The sequence below is a fragment of the Solanum stenotomum genome, chromosome 8 (genome assembly GCF_019186545.1).
Source record: "Solanum stenotomum isolate F172 chromosome 8, ASM1918654v1, whole genome shotgun sequence".
In the NCBI taxonomy this organism is placed as follows: Eukaryota; Viridiplantae; Streptophyta; class Magnoliopsida; order Solanales; family Solanaceae; genus Solanum; species Solanum stenotomum.
This window is the reverse complement of record NC_064289.1, coordinates 20,759,121-20,784,381: the sequence shown is the minus strand read 5'-3', so window position 1 is coordinate 20,784,381 and position 25,261 is coordinate 20,759,121. Positions and strand designations below refer to the sequence as shown.

The 25,261-nt window shown below is 34.1% G+C and overlaps 3 protein-coding genes across 3 annotated transcripts; all 3 read left to right on the top strand.

The window, feature by feature from the left end:
- Positions 1-4,477: 4,477 nt before the first annotated feature.
- On the top strand, positions 4,478-10,095 carry LOC125874199 (F-box protein SKIP16). The gene is made up of 5 exons (XM_049555044.1): positions 4,478-4,797; positions 5,686-6,408; positions 6,516-6,734; positions 8,476-8,582; positions 9,778-10,095. The coding sequence occupies exons 1-5, from the start codon at positions 4,594-4,596 to the stop codon at positions 9,854-9,856; spliced, it is 1,332 nt and encodes a 443-aa protein (XP_049411001.1). The 5' UTR covers positions 4,478-4,593; the 3' UTR covers positions 9,857-10,095.
- Positions 10,096-11,560: 1,465 nt separating this feature from the next.
- LOC125873194 (probable transcription factor PosF21) lies at positions 11,561-17,631 on the top strand. Its single transcript, XM_049554086.1, has 5 exons — positions 11,561-11,736; positions 12,009-13,069; positions 15,451-15,583; positions 15,832-15,916; positions 16,961-17,631. Exons 2-5 carry the CDS (start codon positions 12,381-12,383, stop codon positions 17,341-17,343), a joined length of 1,290 nt encoding a protein of 429 aa, XP_049410043.1. The 5' UTR covers positions 11,561-11,736; positions 12,009-12,380; the 3' UTR covers positions 17,344-17,631.
- A 1,481-nt stretch (positions 17,632-19,112) lies between these two features.
- On the top strand, positions 19,113-24,883 carry LOC125874984 (protein ENHANCED DISEASE RESISTANCE 2-like). Its single transcript, XM_049556033.1, has 3 exons — positions 19,113-19,172; positions 21,785-22,747; positions 24,561-24,883. Coding segments are annotated over exons 2-3 (948 nt in total). The 5' UTR covers positions 19,113-19,172; positions 21,785-21,800; the 3' UTR covers positions 24,562-24,883.
- The last annotated feature ends 378 nt before the right edge of the window (positions 24,884-25,261 follow it).

Sequence of the window (25,261 nt, the reverse complement as noted above, 5' to 3'; positions counted from 1 at the left end):
GTAAAAAATTAAAACTGACGGATTATCATTGTTTTTTTATATAAAAAAAGTAACAATTTATTTTTAAAAGTTTTCCTATATTTTTGCGTGAAAAATATCCGACGAAAGTGCGTCGATTTTCTTTCTTAAAAATATCAATGACAACCCAACGAAGTCTATCGAGTTTCAACATTTTTTTTAGTGTTATTAATTAGCAATGAACGTGAGTTTTTTTTTACTCGTATTTAGTTGAATGAAAAATTAGAAAGCTGATATTTGAGTTAGTCCAAATAGACTAGATATGAAAAACAATATATGTGATGTTATTTAAATTAACTAATTGTTTTTTTAAAAAAACCAACACACTTTCGTCGATTATTTTTTCACACAATAATGTACAGAAACTCTAAAAAAAATAATATTTTTTTAAAAAAACGATGTTCATCCATTATTTTTTATCACAATAATGGCATGTGAAGTACACACATCCCACTTTGTTGATTCTTTGGAAAGAAGTGCCAAAATGGAACATAAAAATTGGAGTTGAAGGGTTAAAGTGGAACAAAGTTGAGTTGGAGTATCAAAATGAAATTTAGGGACAAGTTTAAGGGTCTGCATATGTGTTTGGCCAACATTATATTCAAAATAAAATATTATTTATAACAAAGAAAAAAAAACATCTTATAATATGTTTTTTGTGACATTTTAAGAGAAAAGACATAAAGTGACACCTGAACTTATTTCGAATTTTCAAAAAGACACATTAACTATTCGGGCGTCCTATTATCCCAATAAATAATCTTGAACTGATATTATTACGATATTTTTATACTCCTAGCATAGAGATTGTGTGCACTCTCTCAAAGAGAGTGATCAACCTAAAATAACTAATATAGTTTTATTTTTACAAGTATTTTATTATAAAATATATTTTCTTATTTTTCTTATTATTTTCACTTTTTTTTTTCATTTTAATTTTTTCTCTTTCGTTCTTCTTCAAAAATTCATTGTCACCTCCATTAAAGCTTGTCACTTCAATATCACCATTTTTACTACAACTTCACCTTACTTTTTTTACTACTATTAGTTTTACTCTCTATATTTTTAAAACTTTATCCAAATACTTTCTTATATTTTGAACGATTTGATAAATCCATTAGATTTTAAGATGATTAGGAAGTATCATATAGTTTTTTTATCCGATTTCAACAAAGTTCTTTCAATTTCCGGGAAATTCATTGATTCTTTTAAAATTATCATTTCTAATTTTGAAGTTATATGAAAAGGATTAATTGATGATACCTTCAAAATTTTAAATTTTCTTAGAAAAATAATTAGTTTTGTTATCAATAAAGTCTAGAAAATAGTATGAATTCTTTTTTATAAAAAAATCACTGAAATAAAGAATTTGACAGGAGAAGAAGAAGAAAAAAAAAAGAAAAAAATGGGAGACGGGTTCAACTTGACGTGGGGGTGGGGTGAGGGTGGGAGGAGAAGAAAAATGGAGGGATGGATCTCACTTGAAAGTGGGGGTGGATGATGAGTAAAAAAGTAAGAGAGAGAAATAAAGAAAAAACTTAAAATGAAAAAAAAAATACATTTTTAATTAAATTAATATGTGTCATGTAATGATTGGTGTGTGGACACACTTGCTTCTTAAAATATGAGGCTGATTGAAAAATGATATAATAATATCTGTTCAAAATTATTTAATGGGATAATAGAACAGTTGCAAAGTTAGTAGGCGTTTGGCCATGCGCTACGATATGGTATCGTGAGATGGAATCAACCTTTGGACATGCGATTTTACGTTGATTCCATCTCATGATTCCATATCATGAGAGGTGATACCATATTCTCCAAAAACCATGATATGGAATCACCATGTGATTCCATATCATGATTTGAGATATTTTAATACAATAATTGATTCATGAGTTTATATTTTGTTAAAACAACCCCACATTTGTATCTACTAACCATTTGTTTCATATGTAAATAAAATTTATAATTACATCATTACTTTTTTAAATTTATTATTCTCACCGACATAAAATTTATTATTCTCACCAACATATAGTCACTTTAACTCACACCTCACGATTGTGAAACTTTTCAACATTCACTTGAAACAATTAACCGGCATGTTAAAATAGTTGCCGAGACAATTAGCAAGATGGCACCAACATTTATACAACCAAAAAATATGGCTGGTGTACATTCCAAAATTCGACATAATACTCGATTTTGGCCTTGGTTTAAGGTAAAATTTCAATCACATTAATAAATTTATTTTATTGCCTTAATAAGTGAACATTTATATTTTATGTGTAAGTTTTTAGTAATTAGTTACATATTTCCTATCAACTTTGTTTAAAGAGATAATATTTATTTTATGACTTTGCATTGTCTTGGAAGCACTATTTTTATTACTCTTACAAACATTATTTTTATGAAGTGCATTCTATAATGCTTCCAATTTATTTTATGTTTACTAAACTAATATTGATGTATTTTTTATTTGGTAGGATTGTGTTGATGCGATTGATGGAACATATATAAAAGGGAAGGTTCCTAAAGCAGTGCAACAAGCATATCGTAATCGCAAAGGAAGAACATCACAAAATGTCTTATGTGCTTGTGATTTGATATGCGATTTACCTTTGTTGCTGCTGGTTGGGAAGGTACTGCACATGATAGTAAAGTACTTGAGAATGTACTTGTTGAACCAACGTTACAATTTTCATTTCCACCACATGGTAACTTTAAATTACATCCTTAGAATAAATATTATTTATTTACACAAAGCGGTCTCATTTACGTCATATATGCTTTTAGTAATTCTTTATAAAATGTTTTTTTGGTAGATAAATATTATGTTGTTGATGCTAGTTTCCGAAACACAAAAGGATTTTTATCTCCATACAAAGGACTACGCAAGTTCAACGTGAGGAAATTGTCCGTACTATGTGGGAGGATTATATTAAAGACTAGTACACTACAATTTATGTTCAATTTTTTTTATTAAATTAAAGTTAGATGAAACAATTACTTAAGTGGAGAACAAATAACTTTGTAATAATTTATTATGCGATGTTATAATTTTTTGTTTATTTGATAAGATTGAATAAACAATTGGGGCTATTTTAATAGTTTTACAACTTATGAGATTTTTATGTTTATGAGAAAATATACAATACAAAAATTTCATATCGCATGTCCAAACAAACTTTCAATTTCATCTCATGATTCTATATCATAATACCATATCGCATAGCCAAATGAGCCCTTAATGTGTCTTTTTTAAAATTTGAGACAATTGTAATAGTGACTTTAAGGTGGGGGTAATAATACGGTTGCACGATATTATTTGATGAATGAGTTGTACCTTTGCACTTTGAACACGTGGCAGAATAAGGGGCGTTGAAGAAAAGTGACAAATTGTCAAGCGGTTGATAGCTAGACTACCAAGTTGGCATGCTTATTTACTTTATTTAAAGGTCTGCATGTAAATAAAATATCCTTTTGGGAATGTAAAATTATAATATGTAGGAACTTTCGCCCATTATAATAAATTTAATTATGTTTTATAACTATAGTTTGCATATTTACGGATTATAGTTACAGTTTAAACTGTTTCGTTTGTATAATTCATGGATTTGTATAATTTGTAGGTTTGTATAATTCACGGGTACATTTGTATAAATCAGTTTATTTTTGTACAAACTTGAAATAATGAATTTATACAATTATAAATATCAGAAGTGTAAGTTATACAAATTATATTATACAAATTCCGAATTATACAAAAGTTATACAAATTCCGAATTATACAAACATGCAAATTATACAAAACAAAAAAGTTGAGCTGCGTAATTATAGTTAAAAATAGGTCGTGAATTATAATTAAGGTAAACTATAGTTATGTTAACTAATTAACTAATATATATTTGCTTATACACATAATTTTTCCTAATATATACTATGTAAATAAAGAATATTCAAATGAAATATTCTCTCTTCCCCCTTCATCCTTTTATAATTTTTTTATTTTACATTTGTAAGAGCTTTTATTTTTTTACTTCATGGCTCAAAATTCACAATCGTAGAATTGAAGATGGAGATTGTTTATTCCATATGTAACTAATTTGGATAATGTCATTATTAATTTTGTTGCGAAGTGATTAGTTTAAGTAATACCTGTTTACGTAATAACATTAAAGACAAATTTGATTTAATTGACAAAAAATTAAGTTATATTTTAACCCACTTTTTTTGTTCTAATTTATTTGTCTTATTTTTAATTTTAATTTTAATTTTACACATATTATATTTGAGATCACAAAATTAGTTTTACAAAAAAATTTCAAAATTTTATTTTCTTATACCCAAAATCAGACGGATTATTTTTACCCTTTTTTGTAAAAGAAAATACTGAAAATGATTATTGTCACATTTGATTTTGTAACCTAACAAATATATACATAGAGCATATGACAAAAAAAAAAAACTCAACGTAAATAAACCAGCTTATCTGTTCTCTTTCATCTTCACTCACTTTGGCGTTTCTGTAACCCCCGGCGGCCGGCCGTAGACGGCGGAGGAAGATAAAAGATGGATCTAGAAAGGTTAGGTGGGCTGTCGATGCATATAATCTTATCGAAATTGACGCCTCAAGATGCTGCATCTGTAGCTTGTGTTAGCAAAAGGTTTAGGAATTGGAGCTCTGATGATTTGCTATGGTCCAAATTCTGTGCGGATGATCTTGACTTATCTTCTCCAATTGACCCACTTGGAAATCCCTTGCCGTCTTTCAAGGTATAGATATCTGCTTAATTTATGCATTTAACTGAGGCTTTAGTCGAAAGTACACTTTTTTTCGTCCTAAAAAGAATGAGGGTCGAAAAATGTGATTTTTGGAATGGGAATGTAGACATTTCTTAAATTTCTTTCTTTAAATTTGAAATTAGGAACTTTTTTTTTTTTTTTATAACTGTGGTGTTCTGCCCATGGCAGAGTAAAATCTGAAGGCGCAAGTATACGAACTAGCCGAAGAAGCTTAGACACCTACTATATATACAAAAGAAAATAAAAAATTTAGTTATAAATAATATGATTTTCTGCCAAAGGGGGGTTCGGATGAACCCCTGACCCTAGGGCCTAGGCTGGCTCTGCCCCCTGGTTTGGGCCATTTTACTTGCCTTGACTAATTACTGAGGATACCTACCACTTTCACCTCCCACTACCAACAGGTACTACCAGCTAACTCTCTTCACCAAGGCTAGAAGAGATAGAAGAAATCACCTAGTGTTTTGTCTGTGTTAGGATTTGAACTAAGACCTCATGACGCTCAACCCACTTCATTGACCAGACCTCATGACGCTCAACCCTTGGCTTCTTTTTTAGAACTAGAAATATAAAGGAAATTTGGGAAAATGTGATAATTTATAAACTGTTTGACTCATCAGATGGTGATAGAGTTGTATATGCAGGGTGTAAAGAATTGCAAGTGATTGTAGCATTCTTGAGCTAAAAATATGCTTGTACTAGAGTAGCTTTTATTAACAAACAAACCCAAAATAAAAAAGAAGAAACAAATAAGAAAAGTAAGTCATTATATATGCAATGATCATGTGAATATGCACCATTAGTGTGCATTCCTGAAACACTTTCTGACACCTTGGCATGTTTATGTTGTTTACTTAGGCATCTTATCAAACATGGCGGGAGGATTTCAATCGGTACCCATGGCCCTTGGTTACTCGCGTTAAAAGATGTTGGGACAGGCTAAAAGAGTGGCTAGCCATAAATTTCCCTGAAGTCTTGTCTACATTGCGTAAAGGTGCATCTGAGGAAGAAATACTGGAGTTGGAGAAGAGTTTGAAAGTAAAACTGCCTCTACCTACTAGGGTTCTCTACCGGTTTTATGATGGTCAAGAACTATCAAGTGAGGAGTCCAGTGGGAGATGGCCTGGGAATTTATTAGGTCTCATGGGAGGTTACTCCTTTTATGACCATCTGGTGAATGTATCTTTGTTGCCTTTACATCAAATGATAATAGAAACTAAAGAAACTATCAGACATATCGGACTCGGCAATCGATCTAAGTATGTTGTTGTAGCGGCTTCTTGTGGTTACAATGAAAAGGTTTTCTTTCTGAACTGTTCCACTGGTCAACTTAATGTTGGTACAAGGAATCTCACAACTGACGGAGAAATGATTCCTTGTGTACCGAGTGCCTTGATAAGTTCAGTGCATAATGTAAAAGGAACTCAACCCCAAGATGCCATGCTGTTGTGGCTAGAGGAACATGTCCGTCGCTTGCAACATGGAGTGATCAAAGTCCGTAAAGAAGGAAAAGTGAGAAGTATCAGTCTTTTTCCAGAAGTACCTCCACTTTGTTCTCTTGCTGTTACAAATGGTGTAAAGGTAATTGTTCTGATACCATGGAGCAAATAAAATGAACATTGCTCTTGTCAGTTGTTTCTGGTTTTAATTCCATTCTGTAGACTAGACTGATAGTTAAATCATGTCAGGTCTGCGCTTCTTCTGTGTTTGTCCCAGAGCTCAGTACCATTCAAGATGATTATGAGAAGTTTTTTTTTGCTTATTCTATCCGCATGTCTCTTTCACCTGAAGGATGCATAATGAATGGGATGACCTTCAATTCCTGCCAACTATATCGTAGACATTGGATCATCCGCTGCAATGATAATGTTGTAGATGATGTAAATGGAGAAGCGGTGATAGGAAAGGTATCATTTTTGTTAAGTTTTTTGATGAGGAAACCACCCTTATTAATTGAAACGTTGAGCTTCTGCTGTTGATCATGTTTCTTTCAACTGTTAGCTTGTCAGCAAGTTCTTCGTTAAATAGTTTCAAAAAAAGCTTGTTAGCAAGTTCTTAGTGGGCACCTCTCTCATATGAAATGCCAGTATATTGTTTTTTCTTTTCCAAAGACAACAAAGAATCTACTGCCACTTGGGATCTTCTATTTTGTTTTTCGCTCAAGCTAAAGAAATAATAAAGATTTGCTTTTTTTCTGAAATGGAAAACAAAACTTGCTGGAAAGAAATAATAGACGAGATGATATTCTTGTTGATCAGATTACATAAAGGACTTATTCAAATAATATTTCTGTAATAACCTAGTTATATAGCTATCTTGATTTTGGGGAAGGATGATTATGCATAAGGTTATGAATTAGCCTCTTTTCTCTTCTGCTGTCAAACTACAGAAGCTGTAGAAATGATGGAAAAACAGCCCTAAAAGAGACATCTTCATCAAAAAAAAAAAAGACATCCCTAAAAGAGACATACCAGCTCTCATGAAGTGTAGGAGTTCAGGCTTTCATAACCGGGGTTTATGGAATTACAGATAATATAGTTATGATAAGACTGATAAAAAGGTTTTATTTGTTCAATAAGTTTCTTTGGTTTTCTTTTAGATAAGAAAGGAAGCTACTAGGGAAAAATGTATTTTTTTTAAGCCTGGAACGTCATAGCAAATGATACTTCTCTAGTTGAGGCTGAAATTTATGTGGTCTTTTCAGTTCATGACGAAAATGGATGTGCTCAAGTCAGTTGGGAAGTATCTTTACATTGATCTAATAAATCAGTTCAGTTGTGTTAAACTTAAAGAAATATGGAAACTAGATATTGCTTTGATACAGAGAGAGAGAGAGAGGGAAAAGCATTTTAAGCTAGCTGTCAAATATTTACTTTTATGGCCCAAAATCTGAAGTTCTGGTGGATCTCTTTCTTGACAGCATGTCAAAGTCCTCAAAGTTCTATGTCAAACTTCTGCCGAATAAATTAACTCAACTTTAATATCAATGAACTCCTCCCTTGATGAACAGCTCCAGGCTCTTTTCCTTCCCCAGTAGCCAGGGGTGGAAAATGGTGGGGGATGATTGAAGGGTTATTGGTTTTTCTTTTTCTATGACGATTATGTGATTCTTCTCTGTATTCTGTTGACCTGAATAATTTCAACACTTTATCAGTATAGTATTTTGAGAATTGAGATGAAATCAGAACACAACAGAAAAAAAGAGCACAATGTTGAGGTTGGGAAACCTCTTTTGTTGTAGATAGTTTTTGACCCCATATTGGCGTGATGTTAATGAAATGACTATTTGATTTCCTTCATCAAAGAATGAAATGATACTTGATTTCACAAAAAAAAAAAAGAAGAGTAGATGTCAGGGAAACATGTTTGTTTATTGTCAAAGAAACGAAAGAACAAGCAGATTCCCTTGTGCTCATTTACCACTCTCATTATAGTGTTACTTGCTCCTTTAGCTGCACCAGTGACCTCTTTTGACCAATATCCAAAGCTTGATGAGCTGCTTCTTTTTTCCCAGCGATAGTTTAACTATGGCCTATGGGAGCTGGTGCCTTAATTTTCTATTATAATGTGCATTATTGTACAAATTGGCTCAGCCGCCATTTGTACTGGAGATTATCTAATTTTTTGCGCTTCTGATGATACTTGCAGTATCCACTGCTACGACCAGGGGAGGAAGAATATGTCTATGAGAGTTGCTCATCACAACCACATTCACCAGGCTCGATTGAAGGATCTTTTACTTTCGTACCTGGAAGGTATGTCACATTACTGCAATTGTTACACCATCAAAATGACATTCTATCGGTTGTTTCCTTGTTAATGAGTCATTACACCTTCACATGCACCCTAGTATGGATGGTAATTGCACTTTCATGTACATACCCTTTTTACATGGCCAACCTGTAGATCCTAATCCGACAGATTCTTATTTTGATCCTGAAATAATACAATGGTTATGCACTCTTACTGGGACTTTTAGCTTCATAGAAGACATTTCTTGAATCCCCACCACCCACCTTTTCAAAAGAAGGCAGCAGTGATCTAGTCGAATAGCAACTTCAAGTATGTGTCCTTGGAGTGACATGATTTGACCTGAATAATCAGGTGAGCATTTTCTAGGCTTTTAAGTTGTAGGGCAAAGTTGGTTTGGTGTGTTCGAGCAGAACGGACCATATTGATACAGTCATCCAATTGTTATATTTTATAATAGAAGAAAATAAGTAAATTTGGCCATGTGTTTTTTCATTTGATTGAAGGCAATACTCAGACTTGAACTAGGAAATTAGGATCTGCTTTTCATTCTAATGCTTCTTGCAGAATTCTTGTATTAGGCTGATTGATGTTAAGCCTCATCCGTCGTGGTCTGCCTGCTGCATACTTCTCTTTCTGCCTCTATTATATTTTAAGAATGGTTGTTTGATAATAAGATTTTCCTCTTCAATAAATGATTAGCATGGTCCCTGATCAAGGATGACATGCACAAATTGAGATCTGGTTCAAATTTCTGTTGATTAATAAAGAAATTTCCATTTCAGTAAAGGATTCATTTGCTCTCACAAACTAAGTTTGGAGAAAAACTTGATATTTCAGAGCCTAACATGTTTTACGAAAGCTTTCACAATGTGATAGTATTGCACTTTATTGAAGCTGGACTATAGTAACCTTAAAATTGTAGGAAATCCTTTCTGCAGTGAGAATCTGAAACCTCCAATGCTGTATCCTTGGTCCAGAGGATTTTTGTGTTTGATATCACTTTATGGTTCTCTTTACAAAATTTAATCGGTTGTTACTTTGTGATGGCTTTTTTCTTTTTGTATGTAGAGCAGTGAAAGAGTTGGGGTTACTTTTTTCTTTTTGTATGTAGAGCAGTTTACGTATTTGAAAGAGTTGGGGTTACTTTTTTCTTGTCTGGATACTTAGAACATTACTGCATGTTCCCTTTTTCCGCAGATTAACAGATCCAAAAGGTAGTCCGTTCGAAGCTGTGGTGTCAAGATTTACCCTTGTGATGCCGGACTATATTTTCTGATGGAACTCATTCGAAGTTCACTCTTCTGTGTTATGCGGTCGTTTTTGTAGTGAATAAGCGCTATCATTACTCCTGTTAGTCTATGTGTGATTTTCATCCTTTCCCCCTTCCTGTTGTGCTTCTTTGGTTTACTATTATGTTCTTTTCCTTTGAGAAGAAAGTTATTTGGACTCTGGCCAACGTACTGTCTTGTAGAAAAGGATATACAACATGTAATGCCAAACTTCGCGTTGTGCTAACCCTTGCTCTTCCCCCTGCCCTGACTATTCGTTTGGTTGTGTCGAAACTGTTAAACCCCTGGAAATGTTGTGACAAGGAATGCTGTATATATAGTGTCAGCAACAAATTTATCCTCAAGGGTTAATGCCAAAGCCACAAGGTTATGGCCTAATCAGATTTTGCAGCTACAATACATGGCTAACAGACATGTCAATATTTCTGTTGAAGGCAAATAAATGGAGTTGAAAGCCTCACCAAATGGAATTTTGGACTCTTGGTTTCCAATTGACTTTATCTTAGGTAACACGGGCGGGTGGGAGAACACTTTGCAAAATGCGCTTTGACAGTGAGCAAGATCTCTGAAATTCAATCCGAACAATACTGAATTTTTCTATCGGTTGAAAGGTCGATCATTTTGTCATGTTTTTAATAATGTTTTTGATAGCCATCGTTAGTTTTTAAGTTCATATGTTAGTTGGATCAAATGTGCTTTCCTTTAGTAAACTTAAGGGACTACAAATGCTCAAGGTCATATTTACAAGACCAAAATTGACCTACTTTCTATAAATAAAGGACAATTTTGGCTAAAAACTTCATCAATTAACGCTAAACAAGTTCAATATTATAATACCTAATAACGTTTGAATGTTAATTTCCCGCCACTCGTTTTTCTTACATATGGTGTCTCATTCAATATTGTTTAGTATTAATATTTTGAGTTAAAAGAAAATAAATAATTGTTTTTGTAGAAAACGCTATACTTTTTTAATAGATGTGTTGTAAATTTTAATTAATCGAATAAGTAAATTTCAAACAAGTGTTAACTTGAAAAAATAAATAATGCAATTGAAATTACAATAGCCTCACATTCTTGTACCCAATTGAACTTATATTAGTTCCTTCATCTTATATTAATTATCAATATTATTCCAAGATATTTTTTTTTTCATTTTTACATGTTCATTATATTAAAAATAAAAATTTATTTTTACTTATTTAATTTAATAAATCAAAAGATGATTTATCAATTAATTCTTAATTTATCCTTATTATTAACCATATCTATTCAATATTTTTTCTATAATATTGAATTTATTATATTTTGATGTGTAAACTATCATTCTATTTATTGCTATTTAAGTCGTGTATATCCTATAAATAAAAAATGAAAGATGGGAGAACTTGTAAAAACAAAATATGACGGAGAAAATAATATTTTTTATTTACAAAGGTATAAAATAAATTATGACAATTAATATATGACAGAGCGTAACATTTTTTTATTTGTGAATGTGTGAAAGAAATTATGACAATATATAACGTGAATGTAACATATTTTTTTATTTATGAAGGTGTGAAAGGAATTGTGACAACTAATATAGGACGGAGAGGGTAACATTTTTTTTTAGAGACCATATGATAAATAAATAAATAAATAAATAGGTGAGAATATAAGTGTCCGAACATGTCCTCCCTGTCCGAATTTATAGTATTTCCATTCTCACACAGACTCGATTTGCCTCTTTGTTTATCGTCTCTCTTCTCCACAAGCTTTTCCCTTTTCTCTCTTGCATGTGATAAAGCTGCTTCATTCTGCTGCCGCTTCCCCTTTCACATTTTCCCTTTTCTGCAGATCTAATTTCAAAGCTAATCGAAACCGTGTAAGAATTTGTCCCTTTTCTCTTCCATTTTATTTTAATGCATTGTTTTTCATTTTCTTTATCACCCATCTCGTTGATTTGTTGCCCTGTACTTTTGTTTTTGTCTGTGTGTGTTGAATTGAGAAATGGGTTTTGGATTTCTTTGATTTTTGAATTCTGGGTTTGTGCTTTTTCTTGAATCTTTGTTGTATATAATTTCTGTTTATCAGAATTCCACCTTTGTATCATTAAGTTTTGTAGGGTTTGTTCATTTTTTGTTTTTTTGTTTTCAGAGGGAATTGATCTGGGATAAGCTTGTTTGGTGTTTGCGGAATCTAGAGAGTCTCAGCAAGGGGTTTCATGTTCCGTTATAGCTAAGTTTTGTTGAAGTAATTCGGTTTTGGTGGAATTTGAATACCCCGTGATTTTAAATGCAGAGGAAAAACAACTTGGATTGTGATTTTATGGGTTTCCTGCTATAAAGTTCTTGCTTTGACCGGGAAAAGTATCATTACTTGTTGATTTTTGGGTTTCTGTTGATAAGGTTCTTGAATTTGGAGTATATATATGTGTGGGATGTTGGGTTTGTTCCTGTGCTGTTAAACATTTGAAGATCATTAATTTGAAGGGTTGGGGTTTTTTCTGTTTGGATTTGGAGGGCTTGTATGGATAAGGATAAGTCTTCTTCAAGCCATGTAGGAGGTTCGTTGCCTCCATCAGGGAGATACTCATTATTTTCACCTCCTGGTAGTAGTTCCAATGTAAAGTCAGAACAACCTGGATTAGCAAATTTACCTCCCTTAGGACCTGGAAATGCTTCAGAATCAGGTCATTTTGGTCATGGTTTGTCGGCAGATTCAAGCCTGTTTAGTCTTGATATAAGCCGAATGTCTGATAACCCACCGAGAAAATTTGGTCATCGACGTGCCCACTCAGAAATTCTTACTCTTCCTGATGATATTAGCTTTGATAGTGATCTTGGTGTTGTTGGACTAGATGGACCGTCTCTGTCAGATGAGACTGAGGAGGACATCTTATCAATGTACCTTGACATGGATAAGTTCAATTCTTCAACTCTGTCTTCTGAATTCCAAGTGGGTGAGTCCTCTTCAGCAGCTCCAGGTTCATCACAAACACCAGCAATGGCTTCAGGAACAAATAAATTTGCTCCTACTGTTAGTGAGAAGCCAAGAGTTAGACATCAGCATAGCCAGTCCATGGATGGTTCAACTACAATCAAGCCAGAGATGCTCATGTCAGGAGTGGAAGATCCATCTTCAGCTGAAACTAAGAAAGCCACGTCTGCTGCAAAGCTTGCTGAACTTGCTCTTATTGATCCTAAACGTGCCAAGCGGTAAGGCTTTCTACGGAAATGTTGTTGCTCATTTACTATAGCAGTCTCTTTCACATTATTTTAGCTTGGCCTTGCTATTGCATTTTGCTATACTGGTACTGCTTAGGATGAAACCGTTACATGGAGGTCTGGTGGCAGACTAGAGTGGCCCAAACTATGAGCCCCCTAAATGTGTTCTGGATGTTTAAAACGGTCTTAGATATTATGCTACATTGTTGTTTTATGAAAGCCTGCTCTGTTTTGATGATATTCATTCATTCTGCTGGTGGTTAGGCATTTTATCTGTGTTTTTCCTAGCTCCTAGCTCCTAGCTCCTTGAACCTTTTGGTTTTTGTTTAATGAAGCAGTTCTGTGATTGAACTCCTAACGGTCTGCCTGCGGCTTCTTCTGTCATCTTTTCCTGTTCAAAGGCTGCCTCTGGCTTTTTCTGTTATCTTTTCCTGTTCAAAGGCTGATAAGACTGAAATTATGAGAGTTACAGGAAGGAAAATTAAAAAGAATAGACTGACCAGGCCCTTCTGTCCCTCTACTCTATCTGTCCCAACAAGTTGTTCCTGCTCCCCCGAGCATTTCATTTCTATTTCTTGTCCTCTCCAGCTCTTCCTTGAGCCTAAATCTGAACAAGCTCAGCTCCCCAAAAGTTGGAGTTCATTTATGGTGTGTTCAAATCCACCTCTCAATAACAAATTCCTGCTTTCTTGGCTCCTCTAAATTAGCTAAAGTTGACCTCTGTGGTTAGCGATGGGGGCCCACTACCCCTCCCTTGCCTTTTAGACAATTTAAATTTATCCTCACGAGAGAGGGGGAAGGGTCAGGGAACATATGAGATTGAACACCCAAGGATATGACCTAGTGGTCAATGATGTGGGTGCAAACTTTGGAGACCGGTCCTAACAGAGACAAAAAGACACTAGGTGATTTCTTGGCATTTGCTCAAGCCTTGTTGGCTGAGTACCCAGTACGGTGGAAGGTAGCTAGTAGCCGGTGAAATAGTCGAGGTCCCGGCATGCTTGCCCGAGCTCCACCTTTATGGAAAAAAATATATGAGATCAAAACTATGGCCCCTCCGAGGAGTGTGAAGCAGACAATTGTACTGGAGTGCTAATGACGAGAGGTAAATCAATGGTGGCGCATATAGGGAAACTGTGATTGTCCTTACAGGATTAGAGCCTAATATAATTCAAATGGCAGTAAAAATTTTTCTTTAAAAGGTTACTGGCTTGCACAAATTACAGAAAAGTTATGGGATGGCTCAATGTCGTAAGCTTGATTTGTTGTCAAACTGTTCTTTTCCGAGTCCCATGCTTTTTTTGCTCAGCGACTTAGTAGTAGGCTAGTAGCTTCATTATGCTTTTGTTTTGGAGGGGAGCTTAAACATTGGTTCATTGCAGATCTTTCTCCTGGTATTAAATTAAGGCTCCTTTTTTCTTTTGCTTTCTCGTGCCCTTATTTCTAAGCAAAAATATTAAATGGATTTAAGGGAACTATATTACAATGTAAAGTGAGAAAATTTATTAATAGGAGCTGTATAGCAATAATGTTGTTTGTTTCGGACATCTAAGTTTAGCGACTATACTTGTAAATTAGAACGGTTGTATAGAGTATTATCAAGATGAGTAAAATAAAGACTTTAGAATGCTAATATGCATGTTAACTAAAAATGGTTTTATAGAGTATAATCAATATGAGTAACATAAAGATTCCATACTGCTAATATGCATTAAATCAAGTATCGAATACAAAATTGTTTACCAACTCCATGAATGGTAAGACAAATTATAAGAACAATGAACATGTCTAATCACTATTACAGATAGAAAATTATTTTGAAATCCTCGACCAATCTATAAGAAAATACACTTAATTTCTTCTGCTCAAAAAGTAAATTATAGAAATTAGAAACTAGTACCATATGAGAACGGAGAAGTATAAAAAGATTATATACATGAAGAATGTATATTCCCAAGCTAGTGGTTCATTCGCTAAACCTATCACAGAGGAAAAGGTGGATGGTTTGTAAACACAGTCTTTTTACCTTTTGGCTATGTTATTACTTCAAGTGGTGCCGAGGTTTGCTGTCTCCAGTCTGAAGCCATTTCTCTGTGTATCCATGAAGCCTCTTTTATCTTGTCTTTTGCTCTCTTTTTGATCAGACAAATCATTAAGTTTGATAAATACAATTGCTAGCAAAAAAAATAAAATTCTCATTGCTATTTAAGTCTTTGCACAGCTTTCTGAAAGTATTCATAGTGCATTGATGTAGGTGAGCTGTTTTGAGGTCTTTCGTGTTCCTTGAATTTGTTTAAATTTGTCTGATGTAGTTGTTTAAAAGTTAAGCCAATTAGTTAATCATCACTGTTTTTGCTTATGCTGTGCAACAGGATTTGGGCCAACAGGCAGTCAGCTGCAAGATCAAAGGAAAGGAAAATGAGATATATAGCAGAGCTTGAGAGAAAAGTTCAGACTCTGCAAACGGAAGCAACTACTTTATCTACTCAGTTGACCCTATTGCAGGTGTATATCAGTTGCTCTCATTACCGAGTTATTGTTTGTGTTCTTTCCTCTTTTTATTTCTGTTGCTTTCTGTTATTGGAAACATGTCGAGTGTGGTTGAAGTGATGGAAGTAGATAAGTGCTTGGTCTAGAATCTGCAGCATCTGCTTGCACATGGAAAAATGTACAGATATATGTATCTTCAACCTTTTTCTCATGTATAACATATCACTTGATTTTGATATGCTTTTTTTTTTCACATGAAACAGAGAGATACAAATGGCCTGAATGCTGAAAACAGTGAACTTAAACTGCGTTTACAAACAATGGAACAACAGGTGCACTTGCAAGATGGTAAGAATCTGAGCATGACTTCTTTTAGTAAACTTTTTGCCCATAACCACCTTCTCTTTTTATCTGTCTGAATAATGGTTGCCGTTTCTCAATGGCATCTTGAGTGTCTTTAGTTCAAGTGTTCGACCATTCAAGATGATTCAAAGTGAATTCATTGTCAACCACAAGTTAATATCTGGTATTTAGGCTTCGTTGGTTTCAAGAATTTCCTCAATTTCAGAAGAAAGTAAAATCAATTTTGATATACTTCATCATTTTCATATTGGGTGTGGTATTTGCGTTTTAGTGGTTAAAAATCAAGTAATTCTGCCATATTCTCATCTTATTGTGCAATAACCGAGACAACATGAATTCCAGTTTGACCTTACAATGTCAAACATAGTTTGAATTTGGACCTGGTTGACGTAGATATAGGAATATTATATGTAGTCCAAATAATTTTGAAGTTAGTACTTCCTTTTTGAATTCTAATAGTTTGTTGTGGAGGTTAGATAGTTGCAGATTTCAGATGTTAGAACTTCCAAAGCTTTTGTTTCTCATAACATTATCCTGTGGTTATAGAAGTGAACATTGAGAAATTCATATTGTTAGTGTCATGATTGGCGCCCATGTCTTAGGTAATATTCTGTTTAATCCGTAAAAGATCTTGATAAGTATCTCAGTGTTGAGAAATATGAGGAAGTTATCAATAAGGTGGTTAGGAGACACCAATCACCCTGTAGGCCCTTGACACCATAGAAATTTTCAATGATCATATTTCAACCAGAACCTTGTTTTTTTGCTCTCCTTGAACAATTGTATTTGGGCAGATAAGAACTTCTACAGTCAGATTCTGCTTGCAACTCTATGTGGATAATGGATTTAACACCTGACTATTGAGTATCATAAGCCTAGGAAAATACTTCCATGAGATTGCTAGAGTTGCATATGTAAATTCCTTGGATAGGAATTCGTGAATAAGTAATTCATCTCTACCAATTATTTGGAGTTTTTTTGTGTAGAGTTGCTAATAGATATTTTGGTCTGTTTCTTCTTCATATGTAGCGTTGAATGATGCTTTAAAGGAGGAGATACAGCATCTGAAAGTGCTAACTGGGCAAGGCATAGCAAATGGTGGACCTATGATGAACTTCCCAGCATCCTTTGGAGGCAATCAGCAGTTCTACTCTAACAACCAGGCAATGCATACATTGTTGGCTGCACAACAACTTCAACAGCTCCAGCTACATTCTCATAAGCAACAACACCAGTTTCAGCAACATCAGCTCCACCAGTTTCAGCAGCAACAGCTGCAGCACCAACAACCTCTTATGCAGCAGCAGCAGCAGGATCAACTGTCACAAGCCGGAGATGTGATGTCAAGAGGTTCACTGTCATCTCCTCAAAATGACAACGCTTCTGATGTTAGTTCTGTAGCAAAGGATTGAAAAGCTGATGGCCAGAGAGACAAGAGTTGGTGTATGTTTTAAAAATCATCATGTGTTTTCCCATCTAGCTCACTTTTGTGTTTCAAAATCATCATGTGTTAAAACAACATCTAGCTCAGGTTCTTGCTTTCAATTAGCTCCTTCATCTGCATTTTAGTACTCTGTAGGGTCATTTGACTTTTAGTTGAAATTGTTCAAATCCCATTCTATGCATGTCATTTTGTCAACTATCAACATGAATTGCTTCATGTTACCAATATTGTTGGTGGTAGTTTTTTTGGACATCAATCACTTACATCTCTCTCACACTGTTCACATATTACGAATATGTTTGAGGCAATGTCTCTAACTTTGGGTGATCGTGGAGGGTAAAATTCTCATGGTGCTCCTCAATAGGTAGGACCCTTCCAGTGGCGGATCCAGAGCGTAAACTATGGGGTTCAAGGAACTCCATAAATTTTGCCTAGGCCTGTAAATGTATTCGTTAAATATTTGATCGTGAACTTAGTTAATGTTGTAATCCCCTATCCCTGTACATAATGCTGGTTGGTTCCATCTTATAACGGTCTCTTCTAAATTAAAAAATCTGTTATATCATTTCAGAAAAAAGTTTAAAGTGATTTTCACTCCATGTCCACTCGTCATCAAGGCTACACTACTTTTTGGGAATTTATATTTTACCGCTGGGTGATCAAACTATTGACGGCAACATATTTTTGGATCAAATTATTAATTGAGGGCATTTTTGTTGAATTTCATGTAGTTTAGTGACCTTTTTGACCTTTCCTCAGGGGAATTTATTCATTCAACATGATCAAGAATCATAAATAGCCTAGGCAACATAACACCCATTCCGTCTCTTTCAAAAGCATAAATACTATGTATGGGACGATTGAGGTACAAAATCAAGCATAAATACTATGTATGGGACGATTGAGGTACAAAATCAAGATTTCAAAAGTATCTAGCTCGCAATCATTATTGGCTAACTGGTCTGCAACTCCATTTAGCTTCTCAATATGTATATGCTTGATTGATGTCCTTCTACTTTAGATTATAGATACCAGTAATCATCAATTAAACCAATCCCTCCTTTTTCCGAATTGCCTTTGCATTAATGGATTAGGTAATTAGTATTAATGTTGTCATTGTTCATAATATTTGCTATTATTAGGTCGAGTTTGTGCAACATGAGAGGTTATAAATCATGTTTCTCATAGGTTTTTCTTGATTAATCTAATTGTTGTATGATGTACTAATCTTTTTCCCATTTAATATCTTTTTTCGCATAACTTATTTCTACTTTAATTGATAAAAGGAGACTAAGATTTTACTTTTATATTAATTAAAGAGATTTTAAAAGAAAAATAACAAGATAGTAGTTCTTTAAAAATTAAAATAATGTGTTTAAAATGATTTCAAAAAGTATTTATTAGAAAAAAGAGAGTATTTTAATCCAAAAGTAATGATATGATATTTTTCGGAACAAAGTAATGATAATGACATTTATAGATGAAATGGACATTTTTGGATCAACTACTATTAACCAAACAAAGAAAATATCTTCTTTCGATAAATAATATTTTTTCATGTAATTTAGCTATTCTGAAAAAAGGAAAAAAGAGAAGTGTGCATTTGCTTGCCGTCTCTGCTACTCATTTGACTCACGGCCAATCAGAGAAAAGAAAAAGGAAAATAATCTTGAATTCTTTTCTCTGAAAATTCAAAAAAAAAAAAAATCAAAAATTATAATTCCCTTTTAACAAAAAAACTTTATTTTCACGATCATAATTTCAAACAGAAACAAGACCTGATCAAACTCGTTTGAGGTATGGTTTTTTCTTTTCTTCAATTTCATCAGCTCATACTTGTTCTAAAATTATTTGTACAAATCGTTTCTTGGATTGTCGATATTTTTAAATATAATTGTGAAACATAACAGGAGAAGTGGTGGGTTTTACAATTATTTTTTTTTACAAAATTTAATCGTAGAATTTGACCAAAAATAAAATAAAAAACATGTATTAGGTTTCTTGGAAAATTGAGTGTTATGATCCAACTAATTAAACTAATCAAATGTAACTCTTAACAATTTTGGGGCAAAAACTGAACTTTATTATGAAATAGAAACTACTGATACGGAATGGAAATAACTGAACTAAGTTATGGGTGTGTTTGGTAGGTAAGCAAAAAAATATTGTCATAAAAGCATTTGTATATAATCTATCTAAATACTATGGGAGGTAGGGGTGGGAGGGTAGTGGAGATGGGAGCTTAGGTGGTGATGTGAAGATGAGGTGTGTTGGACGGTAAGGACACAATCAATGTAGTAATGCTACTTGTGGAATTTGTTTTTCCTACTTCCATTAGGAAAGTCGTTTTCTTTATTTTTAAGGAACTTGTTTTCCAACAGTTTTGACTCCTCGCCCCTCGGTACCGAATACACCTTATGTTATAGCTTTAACTATAGTATGCAAGCTCTCTTATTTCCTTTACCTATGTAATCTATTTACATTTTTGAGATTCGAACGAACTTTCACTTTTCAAGAAATAATCTTACAATGGCTATAGATACTGATATTGTACACAGACATGTTTAAAGAATATGGCCGCTAAATAATGTAAGACTTATATTTTCAAGGGAAAGTATCTGTAATATCCTTAAATCTCTGCCCCAACCGCCAGCTCTCTCAATTGTGGTGCTTGTTGAAATTTCACTAGTTCCATTCTGAGAAGTATATTACTGAAAATGTAAATTTGATTCCTGTTGGATGAAGTTTCAAAAAAAGTTCCTGTCTTTCTTGTGTGGAACAAAAAAATTGACGACATGAGGGATTCAGTGTGAGGAACTCCCAGTAAGTCGCCCATCCTAGAAAAACGAATTCATCTCAGGTTCACATGTTTCCTAAATGGCTTAGATATTTCAAGTTAAGTTGAGATAGTAGTAGCTTACAGATTATGATCAGATAAGATGATACTATCAGTATTACGGTTTTGGAGTTTTGATCACGTTATTCCATTTTTTTCATGATATGATTATGCACTTGATAATGATGTATTAGGAAAGTTTAGGCTTGGTCCTATAGTTTCCGTTAGTAAAGAGAATTGATTTCCACTACAAAATCACTTCAGGGAATGAAATTGCAGTCAGATAAGTGAGTCCAAATCTGGTTACTTTATTGGGCGCATATACAAGTATTAAATTTTAGCAGGGAAACTTTGAAGAGCACCTTTTGTATTGAACTAGTTTTACATGGAAAGAAACACCTTGTAACAGACTGCAATTCTCCTAGACTGCAAATAGCATGCAACTGAAATAGTAACAAATATTGAAGGCAGGTGGCAGCCTTCAACATTCCCAGTGCAGCTTAAGTATGTTAAAGAATATGTAGAATGCAGTTTGACTGTGAAACCTCTTAGCGTCTTTTCTTATCAAGAATGTGAGTGATAAAGATTGGATGACTTAATGAAAGACTAATCTATAGAAATTTTAACAGATTTTAAAGCATGACTGTTATGGAAATGAACCGGCATTGATGTAGTAGTAAAAACTAGATAGAGCTAACTCAGATCTAGTATCCATTATGGTAAAGAAGTTGAAGGAGGACACTACTTGGTTCTGGAAAGAAAGAGTAATTTCATCAGATGGACGTTAGCCTATGAATTTAATGAGACTATAGATACTATTATGGTATGTTACTATATTAGTTAATTGACTTAAATAAAAGATACTATTATGGCTGGAAATAGCGTAGAATCACTGACTGTCTCATAACTTGAGACTTTGTGGCTAGAAAATATCATGATGATGCAGCGGAACATGTCAAGTAGTGCGTGAGTGAAATAAGCACATTGATCATCTATTTTGGTACAGTTTTGGCATGGCCTATGGTTTTTACATCTTTTGTTCCTAATAGTAGCACTTATCTCTTAATATTTTCACCCTTCTCGAATTTTTTATTGAGAATTGGTAAGTTTAAGGGGACCTAATCTACAGTAGCTTTACATTCTAGCAAATTTGAAATAATGTTTTTGGTATATCAGNATAAAAGATACTATTATGGCTGGAAAATAGCGTAGAATCACTGACTGTCTCATAACTTTAGACTTTGTGGCTAGAAAATATCATGATGATGCAGCGGAACATGTCAAGTAAGTGCGTGAGTGAAATACGCACATTGATCATCTATTTTTGTACAGTTTTGGCATGGCCTATGGTTTTTACATCTTTTGTTCCTAATAGTAGCACTTATCTCTTAATATTTTCACCCTTCTCGAATTTTTTATTGAGAATTGGTAAGTTTAAGGGGACCTAATCTACAGTAGCTTTACATTCTAGCAAATTTGAAATAATGTTTTTGGTATATCAGTTCTAATTTATTTTCAGAAACAACATCTGGTAATAAAATCTTTGATCATAATCTAAGTTGTTGTCATACAGATTGTTTTCATTGCATATGGCCAATCTTGATGGGGATAACGAACCTGAATGGATAAAGAGGGTGAAATCAGAAGGTGCGATTCCCTTTTTGGACCCAGATGATTGCTCAAATGGTTGGGCTTCTCCACCGGGGAATAGTTTCATGGTAAGAGGTCCAGAATACTTTTCAACAAAGGTTAAAGTTCCCGGTGGTGAATTTCTTCTGAAACCTCTTGGTTTTGACTGGATAAAAGGTCCTAAAAAGATTTCTGATATTCTAAATAATCCAAAACACCGTATCAGGATGGCTCTTCAAGATGAAACTCCAACTGGTTGCAAACCCTTTATTTGGGCTTTCAACTTGCAAGTTCCTAGTAAGGAAAATTTCAGTGCTGTTGCATACTTTGTGGGCCTCGAACCTGTCCCTGAAGGGTCTTTGATGGAGCAGTTCTTGAAAGGCGATGATGCATTTAGAACTAAAAGGCTAAAATTGATTGCGAATATTGTTAAAGGACCTTGGATTGTAAGAAAGGCAGTTGGGGAGCAAGCTATATGCGTAATTGGCCGTGCACTGACTTGCAAGTACTGTATAGCAGACGACTTCATAGAGGTAGATGTTGATATAGGATCTTCAGTGATAGCAAATGCAATTGTTCATCTCGCATATAATTATATATCAACTCTTAGTGTTGATTTAGCTTTCCTTATCGAGAGTCAAACTCAATCAGAACTTCCAGAACAGATTTTAGGAGCGGTAAGATTTTCAGAGCTGCAGACCACTTCAGCAACGCTAGTTGAAATGCCATCCAATGGGACCATGGAAGAGTTGCTTCCTTCTTTCCCTTCAAGGTTATGGAAGTCATTTGGGAACAGTTTCTCCCACCTTGTTCAGGCAGATACTCAAGATGGTAGCTCCAGCTCCACCCCCTCACTTGTAAAGGGGGATGTTGATAATGGTCTCTCTGAAGAAGGTACCAAAAAATGGTAAGTGATCTTAGAATTTAAGAGCACATCATCAAATGCATGACCTGATGAAAGAAACTGGAATTTTCCTTCTGTTAGTTTTACTTTTTCCCTGTTTAAGTATGACTGCATTTTTTACTTATATAAACACTTACCATGGTAAAATGAGTATCTTTTACATTCCTTAGCATGACAAATATGAAAGTTTGGCTCATCCTTGTTTTATCCAAAAATTGCAAAACCCTAAACTTGTAAGTTCTTCATAAAAAAAGGGGTTAAACTTTTGAGTTCATGTTTTTTTCTACTTTATACCCTAAAGGCGCGACCTCCATAACCTCCTATCTAAGGTCATGTCCTCGGAAAGCTGAAGCAGGACACAATTTTCCAAGGACATGACCTTAGATAGGAGGTAATGGAGGTTGTGGATTAAGGTAGAAGGTTGGTAGGTAGTTGAGCGTTGTCTCGTTTCCTAGCTGGATAGGCTTGGCGGTAGGTTGGTGCATTGGACCTGTTTCCCTCTTTATAATAGTAGCACTTTTCTCGTAGTTGCATGTCTTACGACTTTTGTTACTCCATATTATTTATTGTGCTTCAGTTATCACATTAGTTGGTTAATGTTATTGCTCCTCTTTTGAATGTTATGGTATGTTCTCCCTATTATTTTCTATATCCTCTTTACTCAAGACAAAGGAAGATGATATCCACTTTATATTGCTACGCATGGCAACTAGTAAAAGTTCGGAAAAACCTTCTTTGATCCAATATGTTAGCACTAAAATTAGTCTACTTAGGGGATGAAGCTTTTTTTTTGGTGGTATTGGCGGAAAAGGTTACTTCCTTCCCAGGGTTACTAAAAATAAAGTAAAGATGACAACTTTGGTTTAATTCCATAACATTGAAAGCTCCCAGTTCTTCCTCTTCCTGAGAATTTTCCTTGTTAATTAAAGCATCTTGAATGGTAGTTATGATTGCTTTGAGCAACACAACACTATTACTTGTTTTATCTTTTTTCTGAATTTCCTCTGATTTCTTTCCACCCATAGCCAATGCACTTTGAAAATTTCCACTGTAAGTGTGGATTCTTAAGTTCATGTCATCTACAAAGCTTCAAACTCATCGCATTATGGTTTTAAAAGATTTTGTAGGGGTCCCTCTGCCCAGCTATGCATCCAGAGTAGATTTTACATACACTATCATTCTTCTCTCTTCTATTTACCCATCCACAGAATGCATTAAATCATTTGAGATGCTTCCCTCATATATAGTGCCAATGGTTGAAGTAACTCTCTCATCTCATGTTTGCAAATGTCTCCTAACTCCCAAGTATATAAACAATGAGTTTAATTATTAGCCAAGTATATCTACTTGGCATTTCTACCTATTTCAGTGTTGGATATCCTTCATGTATCAAGTCTCTCGTCCAGTAATCTACTATAAAATCCACAGGAAACGTTATAATTTGCTAAATCTTTCTCAGAAACATTTATATTTACTCATTGCTTAAACAAAAACATGTAAGTCGTGTGCTGTTCTTGTTTTTCTATCTCCAATGAAGACACATCGTCAATATCCATGCAATATATCCATTGCTCTCTTCTTGTTCTTCATTAGATGGTTCTCTCTCTTTATATTCTTCATTGGACGTTTAAGATGAAATGTTACTCATGTTATATGCATTAAATATACTTTTTTTCTAATTTTCTAATAGCTTTAATGAATCTGTATATCTCCGTTTCCCCTCTGCATTCTGAAATTGAGTTTTCGTAGCCATAGTTTGGACATATGCTTATTGTATAGTAAACTGATACTTCTCTTAATCATTTGAACTTTGCAGATCTTCACACTGTAAATATGATGCATTTCTGAAACGTTCAATGGCTCCAGGCTCGGAGAATTCTAATATTGTTGCTTGTGATGGCTACACTCACCGCTATTTATAGCTGTAGAAATTACGTATTACAAAAATATGTATACATTTCTGAGGGCGATTTAGCGACATGGAACTCCAGTAGCATTCTTCACTATTAAATAGCCTCTGCCCATCTTCTCATTGCTTTCTGAAAAGAATAAAAACACTCCCAGTTGCCCATTCATTTATATTCTTGATATTGATTTTTATTTATTTATATCAATTACTTGGTGATAATAGGTTACTAATTTGAAGGGTGTTGATCAATTACACATTAAAGGAAATTGCAGGTAGGATATTTGTTGCAGATGCTTTAAATCTTGATTATGCAGTTATTGCATCTTAATTTTTAGATTTTTCTTTAAATGTTAAGTATTGATTTGAGCCAAAAGTCTATCGGAAACAACCTCTCTATCTCCAAGATAGGGGTAAGGTTTGCGTATACTATTCTCTTCCTAGACTCCATTTATTGGGTATGTTGTTATTGTTCCATATTAATTTGACTGGTTTTGTATTGTGATTTGCCAAAGAGAAGTTATTTTTGCACAAACCTATCCAACATCAGCAAATCCATGATCAAATGTGAATTTTTCCATCAAAATAACTAAGATAAAAGGGAGGGTTGA